Source organism: Erpetoichthys calabaricus, chromosome 15, assembly GCF_900747795.2.
Source record: "Erpetoichthys calabaricus chromosome 15, fErpCal1.3, whole genome shotgun sequence".
NCBI classification, from domain to species: domain Eukaryota; kingdom Metazoa; phylum Chordata; class Cladistia; order Polypteriformes; family Polypteridae; genus Erpetoichthys; species Erpetoichthys calabaricus.
In genome coordinates, this window is record NC_041408.2 from 98,700,028 (window position 1) to 98,717,224 (window position 17,197).

At 37.3% G+C, this 17,197-nt stretch overlaps 1 protein-coding gene across 22 annotated transcripts in view; it reads left to right on the top strand.

The window, feature by feature from the left end:
* The window catches only part of nrxn1a (neurexin 1a), a 1,087,315-nt gene that overhangs the window by 102,866 nt on the left and 967,252 nt on the right, over positions 1-17,197 (top strand). For 16 of the 22 annotated variants that reach the window (XM_051919388.1, XM_051919392.1, XM_051919399.1 and 13 more), the window contains 2 exons: positions 14,394-14,411; positions 16,054-16,083. The exons of the other annotated variants lie outside the window; for them this stretch is intronic. In XM_051919388.1, the coding sequence (XP_051775348.1) occupies positions 14,394-14,411; positions 16,054-16,083 (48 nt within the window). The remainder of the gene's footprint in view (positions 1-14,393; positions 14,412-16,053; positions 16,084-17,197) is intronic. 22 annotated transcript variants of the gene reach the window in all.

Consider the following 17,197-nt stretch of genomic DNA (forward strand, 5'->3'; position numbering starts at 1 on the left):
GGGCTCAAGAGGCCCCCTGCTTGCTTCGCTTGCCAACCCCCGGGTTTGGTTAACCGGATATACAATTTAAAAAGATTGTTATTTTCATGGGAATTGTTACAAATTCATTACTTTCACTTTTACTTTAAAACTTCAGTAAAAACAATATTTGGAATTAACTTTTCTTCAAGATCGCATTGAATTTTGATTCCGTGTTTGGACTTACATCGTCACAATGCAACGTATAACTGCCCGTGAGTGAATATCGTTTCTTTCTCTCTAATAAATAAACTGACTTTTTCGAATGTTTGTTCCTGTGATTTGTTAATTGTCATAGCAAAAGCTATTCTCACGGGAAACTGTAAACATTTTAATACGAATGGCATATCAAGATCTCCTTTTGTGTCAGTTATTCGCGGAATATGTACTACATTACCTTTCTTGTCGCCTCTTAAAATGAAGTTCTACTTTGTCTTTTACTCTTTTATTTCTGACCCCAATTGAACCTGCGAGGTTTTCAACTCCACCTGGACTGGGCTGATTATTACTTTCCTTATTTTCAGAATTTGCACATAGATTATTATTGTTCTTTTTTGCATTCTTTTCTCTCCAACGCTTTTGGGTCCCTTTTCGATGCGCTGCTCTTTCTTCTTTGCTTAGTTGTTGACATGTCATCTAGAATGTATAAAATTATTGTCCTGATAAAATTTATAAGAGCTGAGAGCACAGGAAGTGACAAAACCATTCACACAACTGAGAGGTTAGATGACCGTGGTCTTGTTTGAAAATGGTTGTAAGTAGGACATGACTTGAAAGAATCTCATGTTAAAAGTTTCCATCTCATGGAATTTCATTCCAAAAAGTCTCCTCAAAAAGTCACATCTCGTTCCAAGATTTTTTTATTATAGTAGAAAGATATAAGTACACTCTATGTATATTATTTATAATAAAGGAGGAACAATCTTTGCATAGGAAGAAACAAAACATTATATATAAGGCAAAGAAACATATCAAAATCCAAATTCCAAAATCAAATACTATATACTGTATATATATATATATATATATATATATATATATATATATAATAAAAAGAAATCCTGTCCCCTGTCCTGATAGTCTACGATACGTGATCTTCTCGAAAGATAATTTAAAGACCCGCGAGACGAAAGAGACCTACCACGGTGCGTCTCACGGGAACATAGAACGAGAGTCTTGCAAGACACACCCTACTTACAAGCACTATCAAAAAAAAAACAAATCAGTAGTGTAAAGTCAGTCACGCAGCACACACAGCTCCAGGGCTCTCAGTGCATATAAAGTGTATAAGGTCAATACGGTAGAAATGAATAGGGTAGAAATGAAATGAATAGGGTAGAAATAAACAGTTGACGATTAAACGAAGAAGAAAGAAAAGCGCGGAGAACAGAGACCCAAAAGCGATGGAGAGAAAAAATGCTAAAAAGAAAAACAATAATCTAGGTGCAAATTTAGAAAATAAGGAACGTGATGATCAGCCTGGAACAAGTAAAATGGAAAAAAAAGCACGTCCAATCGGGCGCGGAGAAAAGAGACTCAAATGCGTTGGACAGAAAAAAGAGCAAAAAAGAATAACCGAGGTGCAAATTCAGAAAATAAGGAAAGTAATTATCAGCCCGGAACAAGTGGAATTGAAAAAAAGCATGTCCAATCCGGGTCAGAATTAAAAGACAATGAGTAAAAGAAAATGGAACTTCATAAAGATGTTTACAAATGTTGACGCTAAACACATGCAGAGCAGGTTAGAGACTATGAAACCAGGGAAATTAGAAAGGCTCAAAAAAAAAAAAAAAACGGCGCTATACACATGTGGAGAAAGCTGCAACAGCAGCTACCCCAACCGAACGCAAGCAGCGTTATACATCCTGCAAGAAAGAATTCAACCACGCCCGTGGCCAGAAATAAAAGACAGGTATTGCTTTTACAACATCACGTGGGACCAGGCAGTGAGCCATCATTTAAAACAAGTCAACAGACCTCTATGCTAGCAGTTGTTGGATTGCTTTTGGCAGGCAAGCATTGTGTGCTCAGAGCTCTTAAAACAACGACATGTGACAGGCAGAAGAGGCAGCTAGCAAGCAGCAAAAAGACAGAAAATGAACCAAAGGCATATCCTTAGCGTTCGTTCAGCCGCAACACCCTTCACAACACGAGCAGTATTATACGTCCGGGAAGAAAGAGATGTATCCTTGCGCGGGGCAGGAAATAAAGAAACAAGTATTGTTTTTACAAAAGTTTTTAAAGTAAAAGTGAAAATAATGCATATGTAACAATTCACAAGAAAATAACAATCTCTTTAAATTGTAGGTTGCCTGCCTAAGGTAAAGTCATCCCTGATGAATGGGGACGTGGGAATGAGGGGTTCTTTCATCGGATTAGCGCTATTTCAGATGTGGAATGGCAAAATGGGGGAGGCAGCTTGATGAATAAGGTCTTCAGGACTTAAAACAAATCCAAATCATATTACGTGATATCATCTAATGTGAAATTCTACTCCGTACTTCTAGAATTTTAATTTTTATACTGTATTGAGGATTTATTCTGTTCTATGTATTGTACTGTACGGCTCAGACTTAAAAGGCAATGAGTAAAATGACAAAGTAGAACTTCATAATGATGTTTACAAACGTTGGCGCAGAGCAGGTTAGAGATTATGAAACCAGTGAAATTAGAACGGCTCAAAAAAAAAAACAAAAAAAAAAAACACTGCGCTATACACATGTGTAGAAAGTTAAAGGATATGAAAGTAGGAAAATTAGAAAATATACAAAAAGAATGTAAAGATCACAGTAGCGCAAACAAACAAACTGCCTCATTTAACTATGCACCAGTCTAACTTTGGTTTTGCACAATAATTACTACACTATTGCACCTTAACACTTAATTCTACTTTATTCACATAATTTCACTTATTTATTATGTTCTACTATACTGTTATCTTTCAGTCTATGACATTTTGTTAATTTAACTGATATTCTTCTAACTTTGCACAGTTTTTGATAAGCGGATCAGGATGCATTTCACTGCGTGTTGTCCTGTATAACTATGCATGTGACAAATAAAGAATCTTGAGAATTTCAAAAACTGAGTTTACCGCACATGCATTTATTGGTTACTTTGTTCATGTGTATATATTTATCTGTCTGCTTATTTTAAAAGCTACATTTACCCCAGGAGTCAAAAACGTTCTGTCTAGTCCTTGTACAAAAACCTACACAAAAGCTGGGGTATCACCTTTGTAACCCCATGTATTTTTGGAACTGTGAGAGGAAAATAGCAGGACTTTACAGACAGGAGTCCAATGCAGAACTCTACTTACTTTTTTACTTTGTAAAAAAAAAAATATTAACTGCTGATGATGTAGATCGCTTTGTCTGTGCTGAAATTCCAAACAGAGAAACCTATCCTGACCTCATTAAAAAGATTCAGCATATTGGGACTCGCAAGATTACAAATATTGTTTTTTTACAGAAGTTCTGAAATAAAAGTGAAACTAATGAAATAGCAACAATTCAAAGAAAAAACAATCTTAAAAGTGTGTATCCGGAAAACCAAGCACAGGGGTTGGCGAGTGAAGCGAGCAGGGGGCAAAACCCCCTAGTGTGTATATATATATATATACTGTATATATATATACTGTATATATATATATATATTGTGAAACTTGGCCCGGACACAGACAGGTGGATACGTTTAAATCACCCACAACACGTTTATTTTCCATATTTACAGTGCACACTCTAACCTAAAATCCCCAAAAGTCCAGGCCCTCAAACAATGCCTCTTCTTCTTTCAGGCCGCCTCCTTGCCTCCTCCAAGACCTCGTCCTTCCTTCACTCCCGACTCCAGCCCATTAACGGAGGGAGGCGGCCCCTTTTATAATCACCTGGATGTGCTCCAGGTGCCTCCTGACAATCTTCCGCCGGCACTCCCCAGTGTGGCGGAAGTGCCGGCTGCGTACCTGGAAGCACTCCGGGTGTCCCCAAACCTCTTCTCCCCACCACTTCTGGGTGTGGCAGAAGTGCTGACGTCCAGGGCTCCATTGGCACTGGGGTGCCCCCTGGTGGTGACCACGGGCCCCTACAGGGTTGAGCTTCAAAGCTCTGTACCCGTGGTCCCCATAGCCACCAGGGCGGTCGCCTCCACGTGGTCTGGGGAAGGCATAAGCCCTTCTCCGGTCCTCCAGGGCGTCCCGGCTGGGTCGTCCCTCCAGCCACCTGTGACAATATATATATGTATAATATGCATTGATTGTGAATTGATTTTACTGATATGATTCCTTCCTTTCCTATGCAACGATTGTTCTTCCTTTATTATAAATAATATACATTCAAAGGAATTATATACTTTGATAAATTGGTTCTTTAATATTCATTGATTGATTTATTACTCAGTATGGAGAATTTTGTTCAGGTTTCTGCTTACTCTATTTGATGGTAATCATTAAAGTAGCCATTTCTTTCACATAATCAAAATTCAAGGTCAGATTAGTTATACATTTAAATTACAGTATGTGCATGTCTGTTGAATATGCTTCATACTCAATAATAAGCCTTCTGTTAAATTGCATAGATTGATTTAATTTTCTTTGAAAAATAGTCTGGAAAATAGGACACAAGCAAAGATAAAGAGTTGAGGCACTTCTTTGGTTACACCATATAGCTGGATGAGAAAATACAGAAAACACTCAGTCAATGCGGTGTAGCCTTTTCAGACCGGATTTCTAAATAGTAAATGAATCAAGATGGCCAATGTCCGGGTTTTGAGTGCAAGTGCCTGGAAGGGGAGGGTCCAGGTAGACAGACGTGGAAGTGAGGTCAGATGTGGAGTGGCTGCCAATCTTCCATTCTGAAAAGGGAGGAGTATAGAAGCCATTAGTACACAGCAACAACCCCTGGTCCAGAAGGTAATTACCATCACCAAAGCCCCTTAAGCTGTCTCCCATGCTCACATGTTTGACAAGTCAATGCCAGAAACTTCTGTAATTGTGCACTCCCAACACATTTCTTTGATCATCTTTGATCTTGAGGATGGGAAAGGTGCTAAATAAATAAAATGTATTATTATTATTTATTATTATTATTATTATAGTTAGCGTACTAACTTTATGAATGTATTTTTTAACTAATTCAATCACTTTATATTGTATTACACAGTAACTTTAACACTGTGTGATAGTTACTGAAACAAGAAGTTGAGATGAGTGCTATAATTATTCATTACCAGACAATTACTAGACAAGAAACAGTCTCTGCTCTGAATAGAGGTGAGTTATATTGTTAACACAATCATTCTTGTTTAGTATTCACATTTTAGTACCAGGAGTGTATAAGATAATCATAAGACTGGTATGGACTGCTTCAGGAAAGCATAGTAATATATATATTTTTGTTAATTTATTTTTCTTCATACATTTTTCCAATCACTTTTGGAACAGGCACTCATTTTTGCAAATTGTTTTGCGTATACAGTCACAAAATAAAGTGTGATGCATTTTTCAGATTAGCTAATGAGTATCTCAGGAATATAATGTTTTGAAAGCAGTGCTGAATTAAAAATGATTTATCACATCACTGGGACTTCATCAATTAATAAAATTTTTAGTAATGCCTGTGGCCATCATAGTTCGGGGGTTGAGTTTGGGTCACTATTGATTTGTATAACACAGTTTTTGCAGCCTGGATAATCAGGGGACACTGAAATTTTATGCAGTGTAGGTGTCTAGCAGTTAAAATGAACATGTCTGTGAACTATGTTAATCTCTTTAATTTTTTTTGTTGACACTCATTTATCCTTATTTCCTCATAATCAGAGAATCATCCAAAATACGCTGAGGTATTTATTGTGTAACTAAACTTATGCGACATTCTTTTGTCAGATTGTGTTATTCTAAATTTCATGTTCTGACTGCCTATAGTAATTTATATACAATTATTAAATGCAAGGTGTTACACACAGCAGCTTCAGTCTTGATGCCATATTAGAACAACTTACATATATTAATCATCAATGTAGCTTGAATGAAAACACAGTCAACTATCTGTGGTGAAACATCTTATGTTCTTTTGTTCTAATGACTGAAAAGAAATGTCTTAATTAATGAAGACAGACTGATACTATTCTCTTTCATCGCTACATTTTTGAATGATTTGTTCTGAAGTGAAAGTGGACTCTGAATGGACATCCCAAAATTGAAAGATTAGTGAAATTAGTAGGGACTTATACATTTAACAGCCCAGAAGAAAAAGTCAGTCAGTCAGTTAGTCATTGTCCAACCCGCTATATCATAACACAGGGGTCTGCTGGAGCCAATCCTAGCCAGCACAGGGTGCAAGGCTTGAATAAACCCCGGGGAGGACGCCAGCCCACCGCAGGACACACACACACAAACACCCACACACCAAACACACTAGGGACAATTTAGGATCGCCAATGCACCTAACCTGCATGACTTTGGAATGTGGGAGGAAACCCACGCAAGCACGGGGAGAACATGCAAACTCCACGCAGGGAGAACCCGGGAAGCGAACCCAGGTCTCCTTACTGCGAGGTAGCAGTGCTACCACTGCGCCACCATGCCACCCCTGAAGAAAAATTAGCACTGACAAATGTGATTAAAAGGCCATTTTCTTCTGTTGATTTCAGGAATTTTACCAGGATCACATTTTTCCTTAGTAATTATTATTAGAGATTTATATTACTAATCATTCATCTTGTAGCTGTGTTTTGGTATTGCTACTTACATGCTGCTTTAAAAATGACCTTATTTTAAGGGACAGGTCTCTTACCTTGTGTGCATGTGATTAACACATTGAGGTGACAAATTAGAAAACCTGTTTCAGATGTTTGGGCTTCCTAAACTATTGTATGTGGCCAATTATATAAAAAAAAGTGGCATCAGTAATAATTACAATCAGGCTCTACTTGCTATAATATGTGCAGTGTAACATTAAGCTAGAATTAGCAATATCAAGTGTTTTTGTGACAGCTGCCAGTGGTAATAAATATTAACTAATTAAAAACTACTTAAACATTTACTCTACCATAATAGTTAAAAAGGCAGAAGATAACAAAAGACAATATTGAAAAATCCATATTATCTAAATGTTCAAGGAGCATGCACATTGAGTTTAAAAGGAGAAGAAAATACAATAAAAATAGACTGTAGCTAGGATTCTGTACCACACGCCACATGGTTACTAAGCAAGTTGTTTAATCTTGGCATACCTCAGAAATATTGCAAAAGCTAAAGTTTTAAGTTGTTAGGGGTAAAAGCATCAAATAGAAAATGTAAATGTGCTCCAAAGTATGAAAAAAAAATCAGGATCACAAACACAATTAATCATACGAATCATTAGGATTGTCATAATGCCAAAAATTTTGTATTCAATATCAGTATACAGGTGCTGGTCATAAAAGTAGAATATCATGACAAAGTTGATTTATTTCAGTAATTCCATTCAAAAAGTGAAACTTGTATATTAGATTCATTCATTACACACAGACTGATGTATTTCAAATGTTTATTTCTGTTAATGTTGATGATTATAACTGACAACTAATGAAAGTCCCAAATTCAGTATCTCAGAAAATTAGAATATTGTGAAAAGGTTCAATATTGAAGACACCTGGTGCCACACTCTAATCAGCTAATTAACTCAAAAGCCTTTAAATGGTCTCTCAGTCGAGTTCTGCAGGCTACACAATCATGGGGAAGACTGCTGACTTGACAGTTGTCCAAAAGACGACCATTGACACCTTGCACAAGGAGGGCAAGACACAAAAGGTCATTGCTAAAGAGGCTGGCTGTTCACAGAGCTCTGTGTCCAAGCACATTAATAGAGAGGCGAAGGGAAGGACAAGATGTGGTAGAAAAAAGTGTACAAGCAATAGGGATAACCGCACCCTGGAGAGGATTGTGAAACAAAACCCATTAAAAAATGTGGGGGAGATTCACAAAGAGTGGGCTGCAGCTGGAGTCAGTGCTTCAAGAACCACCACCCACAGACGTATGCAAGACATGGGTTTCAGCTGTCGCATTCCTTGTGTCAAGCAACTCTTGAACAAGAGACAGCGTCAGAAGCGTCTCGCCTGGGCTAAAGACAAAAAGGACTGGACTGCTGCTGAATGGTCCAAAGTTATGTTCTCTGATGAAAGTAAATTTTGCATTTCCTTTTGAAATCAAGGTCCCAGAGTCTGGAGGAAGAGAGGAGAGGCACAGAATCCACGTTGCGTGAGGTCCAGTGTAAAGTTTCCACAGTCAGTGATGGTTTGGGGTGCCATGTCATCTGCTGGTGTTGGTCCATTGTGTTTTCTGAGGTCCAAGGTCAACGCAGCTGTCTACCAGGAAGTTGTAGAGCACTTCATGCTTCCTGCTGCTGACGAACTTTATGGAGATGCAGATTTCATTTTCCAACAGGACCTGGCACCTGCACACAGTGCCAAAGCTACCAGTACCTGGTTTAAGGAACATGGTATCCCTGTTCTTGATTGGCCAGCAAACTCGCCTGACCTTAACCCCATAGAAAATCTATGGAGTATTGTGAAGAGGAAGATGCACTACGCCAGACCCAACAATTCAGAAGAGCTGAAGGCCACTATCAGAGCAACATGGGCTCTCATAACACCTGAGCAGTGCCACAGACTGATTGACTCCATGCCACGCCGCATTGCTGCAGTAATCCAGGCCAAAGGAGCCCCAACTTAATATTGAGTGCTGTACCTGTTCATACTTTTCATGTTCATACCTTTCAGTTGGCCAACATTTCTAAAAATCCTTTTTTTGCATTGGTCTTAATTGATATTATAATTTTCCGAGCGACTGAATTTGGGACTTTAATTAGTTATCAGTTATAATCATCAACATTAAAAGAAATAAACATTTGAAATACATCAGTCTGTGTGTAATGAATGAATCTAATATACAAGTTTCACTTTTTGAATGGAATTACTGAAATAAATCAACTTTGTCATGATATTCTAATTTTATGACCAGCACCTGTACATGTATACCTCTGCAATCTTAGAATACTTGATACATATTCGATACCATGACAAAAACAGAAATCTCATTTAACACCCTTTTATTAAAAGAACTGGTCCTCCCTGTGTGGAGTTTGCATGTTCTCCCCGTGTCTGCGTGGGTTTCCTCCCACGGTCCAAAGACATGCAGGTTAGGTGCACTGGCAATCCAAAACTGTCCCTAGTGTGTGCTTGGTGTGTGGGTGTGGGTATGCGTGTGCCCTGCGATGGGCTGGCGCCCTGCCCAGGGATTTGTTCCTGCCTTGTGCCCTGTGTTGGCTGGGATTGGCTCCAGCAGACACCCGTGACCCTGTAGTTAGTATATAGTGCATTGGATAATGACTCACTGACTGACTTCCATTATTTAAGCTATTATTTAATTCAGTTTTCAAATGTCACAAACTCTTGGTGCTTTAGTTGTTTCTGTCCCAGCTCTTTTACATTTATAGAACTTTAAGACTTGCTGTGTGAAGCCAGTCTTGTCAGTTTTACATTAATCCATTATTTCAGAACCCTTGTATAACAGTTTTTGTTGTGCTGTTTTCAGAGTATCTTATATGAGTGATCAGACTTTGTTAATTCTTAGCCTCTTTACAAATCCATAATTAGAAAATGAACATGACTGATTTAACAACTAAAATATGTGACATACAATATGTACTTTTACTACATTTGTCATATTTTAGGGATTATACTCATGAACATTAATTTGCCTTCAAAAAAGACATGAATGACACAAATGTAGCATTGCATATTCATATTCAGCAACGAAGTATGCTGTCTTGCCTGCCTTGGTGATTTATTCTGTTGTATTAATAGAGAGATGTGCTTTATGCGTCAAAGCATTTAAACACTAAATTAATTTTATGTTGGTATTAACAAATAGAGCAACCCATTTCATTGCCAGTGCAGACAAGTCAAATAGTCACTTCGATTAAAACTTGTGTCTATTTTTACTTGCTGTGTTGTTAGCAGTCCCACTGTGTAGTTTCCTCCCATATCTCACATCCGATATCTGTAATATTGGATGCATGTGAGGTTTCCCCTGTGACCCTTAACTGTACAGTATATGCCAGTTAGGAAAGAAATGAATACTTCGATGGAGAATGATAGAGCGAATGGAGTGAATTTGTGAAAAGGAACAACTTTGACATTTATAGGTAAGGCCGTAGTAGGGAAAATGGAGACACTGTCTTCATGTATGTGTTTAGGGACTTCTTTTCCTTTGTGTCATTATTTGGGGGTAAAGGTTAAAACAATGGTGTTTCATATTTTGTGAGCATACAGGTATGAGAAGATAAGAATTGATATGGAACAATGTGTGGAAAATGGAGGTAGAGATATCATAGTCATTCAACTAAAGATGAACTGTGTTTAGTATACATCTTTGCGGAAGGCTTTACATTCAGCCTTTGTAAATAAATTCCAATATTTTGTGCTCTGTGTTTCACGTTAGTAATGAGGCCTCTGACAGTGTGGTCAAATTTGAAACCAAAGGCAGAAGAGAGACCAGGAGGCTACAAATATGTAGCAACATTGAAAAAGAAGTACAGGGAATTTGCAAATGTTGCTTTGTGCTGCAAACAGAAAGACTTGTATAAGGCTGTCAGGTGTAAAATGGAGGAGGATCAGAGTCTGACAGTAAAATTTGAAGTGGGGGTATAGACAGTGGTACACCAAAAAGGCTGAAAAATACTTTAAAGAACTTGAAATGTATGATGCTGTGGGGAAGATTATGTGTGAGGGAGAAGATGTTTAGACAAGGTTTGACACAGATAATAAAGTGTCTAAGACCAAACTGTGCCCAGGTAAAGACAATTAGACGTGTACTTTGGGGGTGCAGTTGGGCCAAATGTAGGTGAATGTGGAAGGATTATAGCAAAAGGTAGAAGATTCAGTTGTTTCATCATGTGATTTAATTTTGAAAGGTGAGGGACTAGATGGGAATGGCAGAAGTTCAAGGGAAGCTATTTTAATATGGCTTATTATTAGCCTGGCAAAGAAAAGCATATGGGATGCCAGGTGAATTCTGATAAAGAGAAATGTGACCAAAAATGTGCAGTGAGTAAAAAAGAGTTTGGAAAAGGAACTAGAAGGGACACTTAAGAGAGATATTGAGAAGTGGGGATTTGCAGCTGCTAAAGATAGATGAAAGGGCTTGTGGATATTGGGGAATGGAAAATAGGGCATTTACTGGGAATTGATTTTAAATCAAAAAATAAATGTGTGTAGTTTGGTGTTAGTCCAATGTTTTGGAGGGTTGATGGTTTTCAGTTTAGGGGAGGAAAATGTAAAAGTGAATGTTCCTTAACAGGAATGTTTTTGTTATATGGTGTAATGGAACTGGTAAACATTTTCAACAAGACAAAGTTGCTTTGTGGATTGTAATTTGCACAGTGTAAATAAAACTTACTTTATCATAAAGAAAGGATACCTGTTAATTACAAAGCCTCATTTCCATCATTAGGACTGTGTAGGGCACTGTATTAAAAACCAATTAATCTGAGCATCATTTAATCGTGCAAATGCATGACAATACAAGTTAAAGAATTACAACTCACATCTGATTTGGTCACTTCATTACGCTGTTATATTGGACATCTCATTAATTTTTACACCTGTTTTTGGATCAACTGGATGCCTTTAACGGCTTTATTCGGGGGCTGCGTTCTTTAGATTAAGAATCTACAGTTAGTTTTTGTAACTAGCGTTCATTTTGTTTTGTTATTTTTTGTTTTACCATTATCGTCACCATATTGTGTAGGTATGGAACTTTTTGGTTCTCAGTCCTTTTCTCTCGTTTTAACTATGTTTCTTCTCCAGGAAAATATTTCAGACCTTTTAGTCAGCTCAATGGCATAACGTGTGATTTCAAAGCACACATGGTTCTATTTCTGAACTAACTCCATAATTTGATAAAAGTATCAATAAAGAAAGCACGTGTGTCTATGCGTTTTTAGCTTATAGTTTTTTTTTTTAAATAATAATCACAATTCACACAATTGTGTGCTGAAATTTTCTTGCCTAGAACACAAAGCATTTCCAAACATATGTGCTGATGCTTTGCTGCGTCATCACCGGTATGAACCATTTTGTTATATGTAGTTTTTACTCACATATTTCTCATATATTGTTTTGCCTTCTGAAATGATTCATGTACTTGCAGTTACACATGAGTGCAGTACCGACATTCACTTGGTACTACCGATATTGTAAAAAAGGTAGTACCATTATGTTTTCTAAATTTTAGTATTGACTTGATATCAAAGTATGCATTCTAACAACATCCTTGCCTGTCACATTGCAATATATAAAAATGTGAATAAGAAAACATACATTTCTGATGTAGCCTTTGATTCTGTGTTTTACACAGCATATGATTATTAAAGAGCATACTGGTGTACAAACACAACTTCAAAAGAGTGTTTTAGTTTTCTTAAAGACTCCAAATTGATTGCATGCGACCTCACCTGCAAGAAACCTAGAAGAAATGGCATCCTAGGCAAGCTTTGAAACACCTCCTGAAATGACAGCACTGTCTCTGACCAAAAAGTGCTTGGGTGGGTTAAAAATTGTGAATTTCCTTTTTCATTCTTTTTCCATTATTCACTTTTGTCATCTCTTATTATTACACTATGAACAAACAACACTGTGGCCTAGGGGTGGAACTTAATTGAGACAAAAAATTTATGCAAAGCAGTAATGTTGATTTTTTTTCTTTTTACCAACATGAGCCAAAAATGATCAATCATGAAATCCACAGTCAAGTTAATTGATTGATGCTGATTGGGCACACATGATCAAAGTGTCAAATGGTGAACTGTATGTTCGTTGAAATTTATACATATTTGAGAGGTGAATTTCTTGTCTTGTCTGAGGTGAAAGTTCTTCTGGCTGTTGTTTATTTTTAGACAAATGATTTCTGACAAAGGTCTCAAATGCCATGTATCTCACCAGGATTAAACTGTCACTGGAAGTTAATGGAAATGTATACAAAATAAGACACACAAATAAATATTTTCTTATAGAATATAATTTTTAGAAGTTAATAGCACTTCTGGCTCCAAACTTTAGTAGCTTAAGTTTGATTCTTGGCCCGGATACTCTCTTTTGAGAATGTCTCATGTCTTCTTTTATCTCTCTGGATTTTCATCAGGTAATCTGGTTTTCCTCACACCCACACCAAAGACTTGCACGTTTGATAATTTGTAATTCTAAACTATCTTGATATGAGCGAATCTGAAAACTTGCATGAGTGTTTCCTGTCATGGACTGCAGTCCTAAACAGGGCTGTTTGTTGTCTTTTAACTGATCCCTAGTAGAGACCCCAGTTAACCACGGTCCTAATATGGATATCATAGATTCAACAAGTGGGTGAAGTAATGGATGGATGAAAGGACATATATGAAACTCATTATTTATTATGTGATGTGTTGTTTGAAGTCTTGTTTGTTAGCTGTGTTATCCTAAAACTTCAGTATCCCTGAAGCATTCATTCTGCATACAACAGTAAAATAGGATTAGTATTTACTTGCATGTATGGTTTGGAGGAGGAGAAATGATAGTTACATTAGTTTTCATATATATTTAGAAAGTAAATATGCCACCCAAAAAATGACACAAATTTTTAAGCAAAAAAAAAAACCAAACCAATGAAAGTCTTCCACGGCCTCAAACTGGCTAATTAGTTGAACTTCTCCAGTTTTTGTAGTAGGAGCTGTGTTTACGATGACTGAATCTTTCTGGTAATAAGACATGTCATGAAATTTTCCTTGTTTTACAACTTTTCATTAAATTAATGCTTTGCATGTTTCATTGAAAACAGTGTTTCCATTTTGACTTTTTAATATACTGATTCACTTGCATGTATGTTAGCTGTCAATTCAAGTTCACATCATAAGCTCATAATCAGCAGCCACCTATTGAACTTTTTATTTTGAATAAAAATGTTTTGTTTTTTTTTTCTTCTGTTTTTAAGAATTCATTATGGAAACTCTGCAGAGGGACTTTAAGATTCTCATCACAAGCCCAGCTCTTTTCAGATTTTTTTAAAATAGTTTTCACACATAAAAGGGGATTCCTCTTTTTAAGAGGAAAAAATAAACCTTAATGGAGCAAGCACCACACAGGGCAGCATAAAGACTTGTAAATGACTTTTCAACTCAAGTAAATAGTGTTGCGATAAGAAGGTCACTGCTTCCCTGATGGTTTTCACCCTTTGAATGGTGGCAATGGAGCACTTGCATGTTGTGTTTGGTGCCTTGCATGATAACGACATGCAATGGCAAGTTCCAGTCTGCATGCTGCTTAATGAATGTTTTCCTTTTTTTCTCCTTACCTGTCCGTGCTTGCAGAAGACGACTATGTTGAAGGTGGGTGTTTTATACTTTTTTTGCTTATCCCCCTCCCCCACTCTCTCTCTCTCTCTCTTCCTTTCTTTCTGTCTCTCTCTCTCTATCTATTTCTCTTTCTCTCTTTCTCTATCGTCATCTTCTTAAATTGTTCTAATGCTGTCTATACTGTTAAGCCTGAAATTCCAGAAATGGTAAGTTTGTTTCTTTTATATAAATTAAATGTTTATGTTAAAAGTGCAAAAGCACAGAAGCTGGTAAAAATTAAAAGCTGTAGAATTTTTCCTCAGCCAAGAGAGAGTAGTAGAGACTGTTGAGCTAATGCCATGTAGGGGTGTTACGGGTGAGTTTAATTACAAGAATTAAAACTGAAGAGGAAGGAATGCAAGCTTGACTCCAGTGAATAGGGATTTAGGAAACCAATTTATATTGGCTGTACTCATTCCTTTCTTCATTATTCCAAATAATGCAGTTATGCTAAGAGCCACTCTAATTTTCTGCCACTTTGTTTGCAAGTGTGCAGCATAGCGTGTGTGAGGGAAAGAAACGGCAGAAATATGAACCGTGTTGGAGGAAGTAAAATAATGGCAAAGATCTAATTAACTTGCATGTCATGGATCAAAAATAGATAATTTGATGAGCCCTTAAAATATTTCAGACAGACAGTTCTGTAGAATGTGTACAGCATAAATGAAGGTGGCAAACACAGGTTTTCTTTGTGGAGGTTAAATCTTGGTAAGTATTTCTAAGCTGTGCATTTTCAATGTCCCTTCTCATGTAGACATTAAAGCTAAATTTGATCATTGTTTAAGAAACAAATAAAGTGACAACTTCATTTACATCTATTTAGGATTTACTGGTGAAGTTAAATGCAAGCACTAACTCATGTCACAATAAAATATTAATTATATAATTAAGTACTTATTGCTTGCATATGTACAGTATATGTGGCTTTTATTTAAAGTTTTTTTTTAAGTAATAGGAAATACAGCAGAGGAAAAAGATTATGGACTAAAATTATAGTGATGGGGATTTTTGGGTACTATGTACTTCCATGCCATTTTGAATGTATTATATCTGGTGAAAAAGCAGTGTAATGAAAGTCCCACCTTTTCCCTTACTGCCCCCGCCTGCCCCTATAAAGAAAAAAATGTTTCATTTTTGGTGAACACTTTGCATTGGCTTGATGAGGGGAAAATGATCAGACCCAGCCCATCAGGTTTTGTTATTAAAAAGGGGAACCAAACTAAACTTTCCAGTCTGCAAGATGTTACAAGACTGCATCTTCATCTTAGACAAGTAAGATGGGAAGATCACAGCCAGGCTGGTGGATTTAGTGCAGTAGTTTTTGTTGCACAAATGCTTTGAATTTTTTCCTTCCTTTCCAGTGTAACATGTATATATACCTACCTGTTGTCTTAAAATTAATTATATAATTAACTGTATTTGGGATACAAAGCATTGCAACCCCTGGTTGAAGAAATGCTTTTGCTCACCACCCCTCCTACCCGTCCTCCACACGAACACAAACCCTGCTCACCTGCTTCTCCTTCTCCCTACCTTGAACCAGACATCTCTTAAGAAATAGATGTCTGTCACAAGAAACACCTTCCCATGCTCCCTTGTTTTTTTTTTGCTGACTGTGCTCTTGTTTCCATTCAAGGTCTGGCGCACCTGATGATGGGCGACCAAGGTATGGGTTCTGTTCCTTTTCCACTCTTGCTTTCCATGGTCTCTTCTTGTGCTGTAGCTGCTTTACATTTCTCATTGCAGATGTCAGGGCAGATGCTTGAAAGCTCTCTTTGGCTGCACAGTAAATGAATGGTTGATATCAGTCACCCTTTCTGTTCGTTTTTTATTTTTCTGATCCTGTTGCTATATTTTTCTATTTCTCCTTTTCTCTCTCTAGAGAATCATCTGTTCTGTCTTCCATTTGCATCCATACAGTAACAGTTATATTGGAAAGTCCTGCAAAAACACTTTTACTGTGAATGTAAATCATTCAGTAATGGGCTATTTCCAAAACTGTCCAAAAAAATTGAGTTACTTGGGTTTGGGTATGTACAGCAGAATCCATGAAACCCTGTTTACAGGCAGTGCATGGTAAAATTAATCATGCACTTCCCCATCGGCTGCTGGAATGAGAAAAAATAGTTAAAATTGTATGAAATTTTAAAGATGTAACATCCTCAACACAGTTTTCATATCATGCCATCATTTCACTAAGGCACGACAAGGCAGGTATCTCCTTCTTTTGCATGCTTGGGTGATGCAGGGACCTCTTGTACTTTTGCTAGCTACTGAAGCATCTCATCCACTTTCATACATTTCCTAGCTTTCCTTTTTCCTTACACATCCTGTCTCTGTCAGTGAGCTTTAAGTAGCTGTTGCATTTACATACAGTCATGATTCTTATGACTCTTTCTCTCCTCTTTATTCTTTTTCTTTGTCCGGAAATGCCTTCTTCATGGAATCATTTCATCAATTCCATAGGTAAAACTAAAGGTACTAAATGCTTTCCTTTTCAATTATCAACCATGCAGCATGCATTCTAGATAGCTTGTTGTGCACTTTACTATGACGTGTACTAAATGAGGAAGGTAGGTACTTTCTTTCCTTTTGTTTCTGCATCACCATCACCGTGTCATGAAGGAAGGTAAGCTCTGCTGCATTCTACTGTCGGTGAGGACCAAGCATAAAAGAATCCATGGGCTTCAGGGTGAGGGAGGAGAGGGAATGGGGTGCCTTTATCCTGCATTTTCAGCCAAAGGAAACAACAACAAGGGTAACACCTTTCTTTTGTGTGA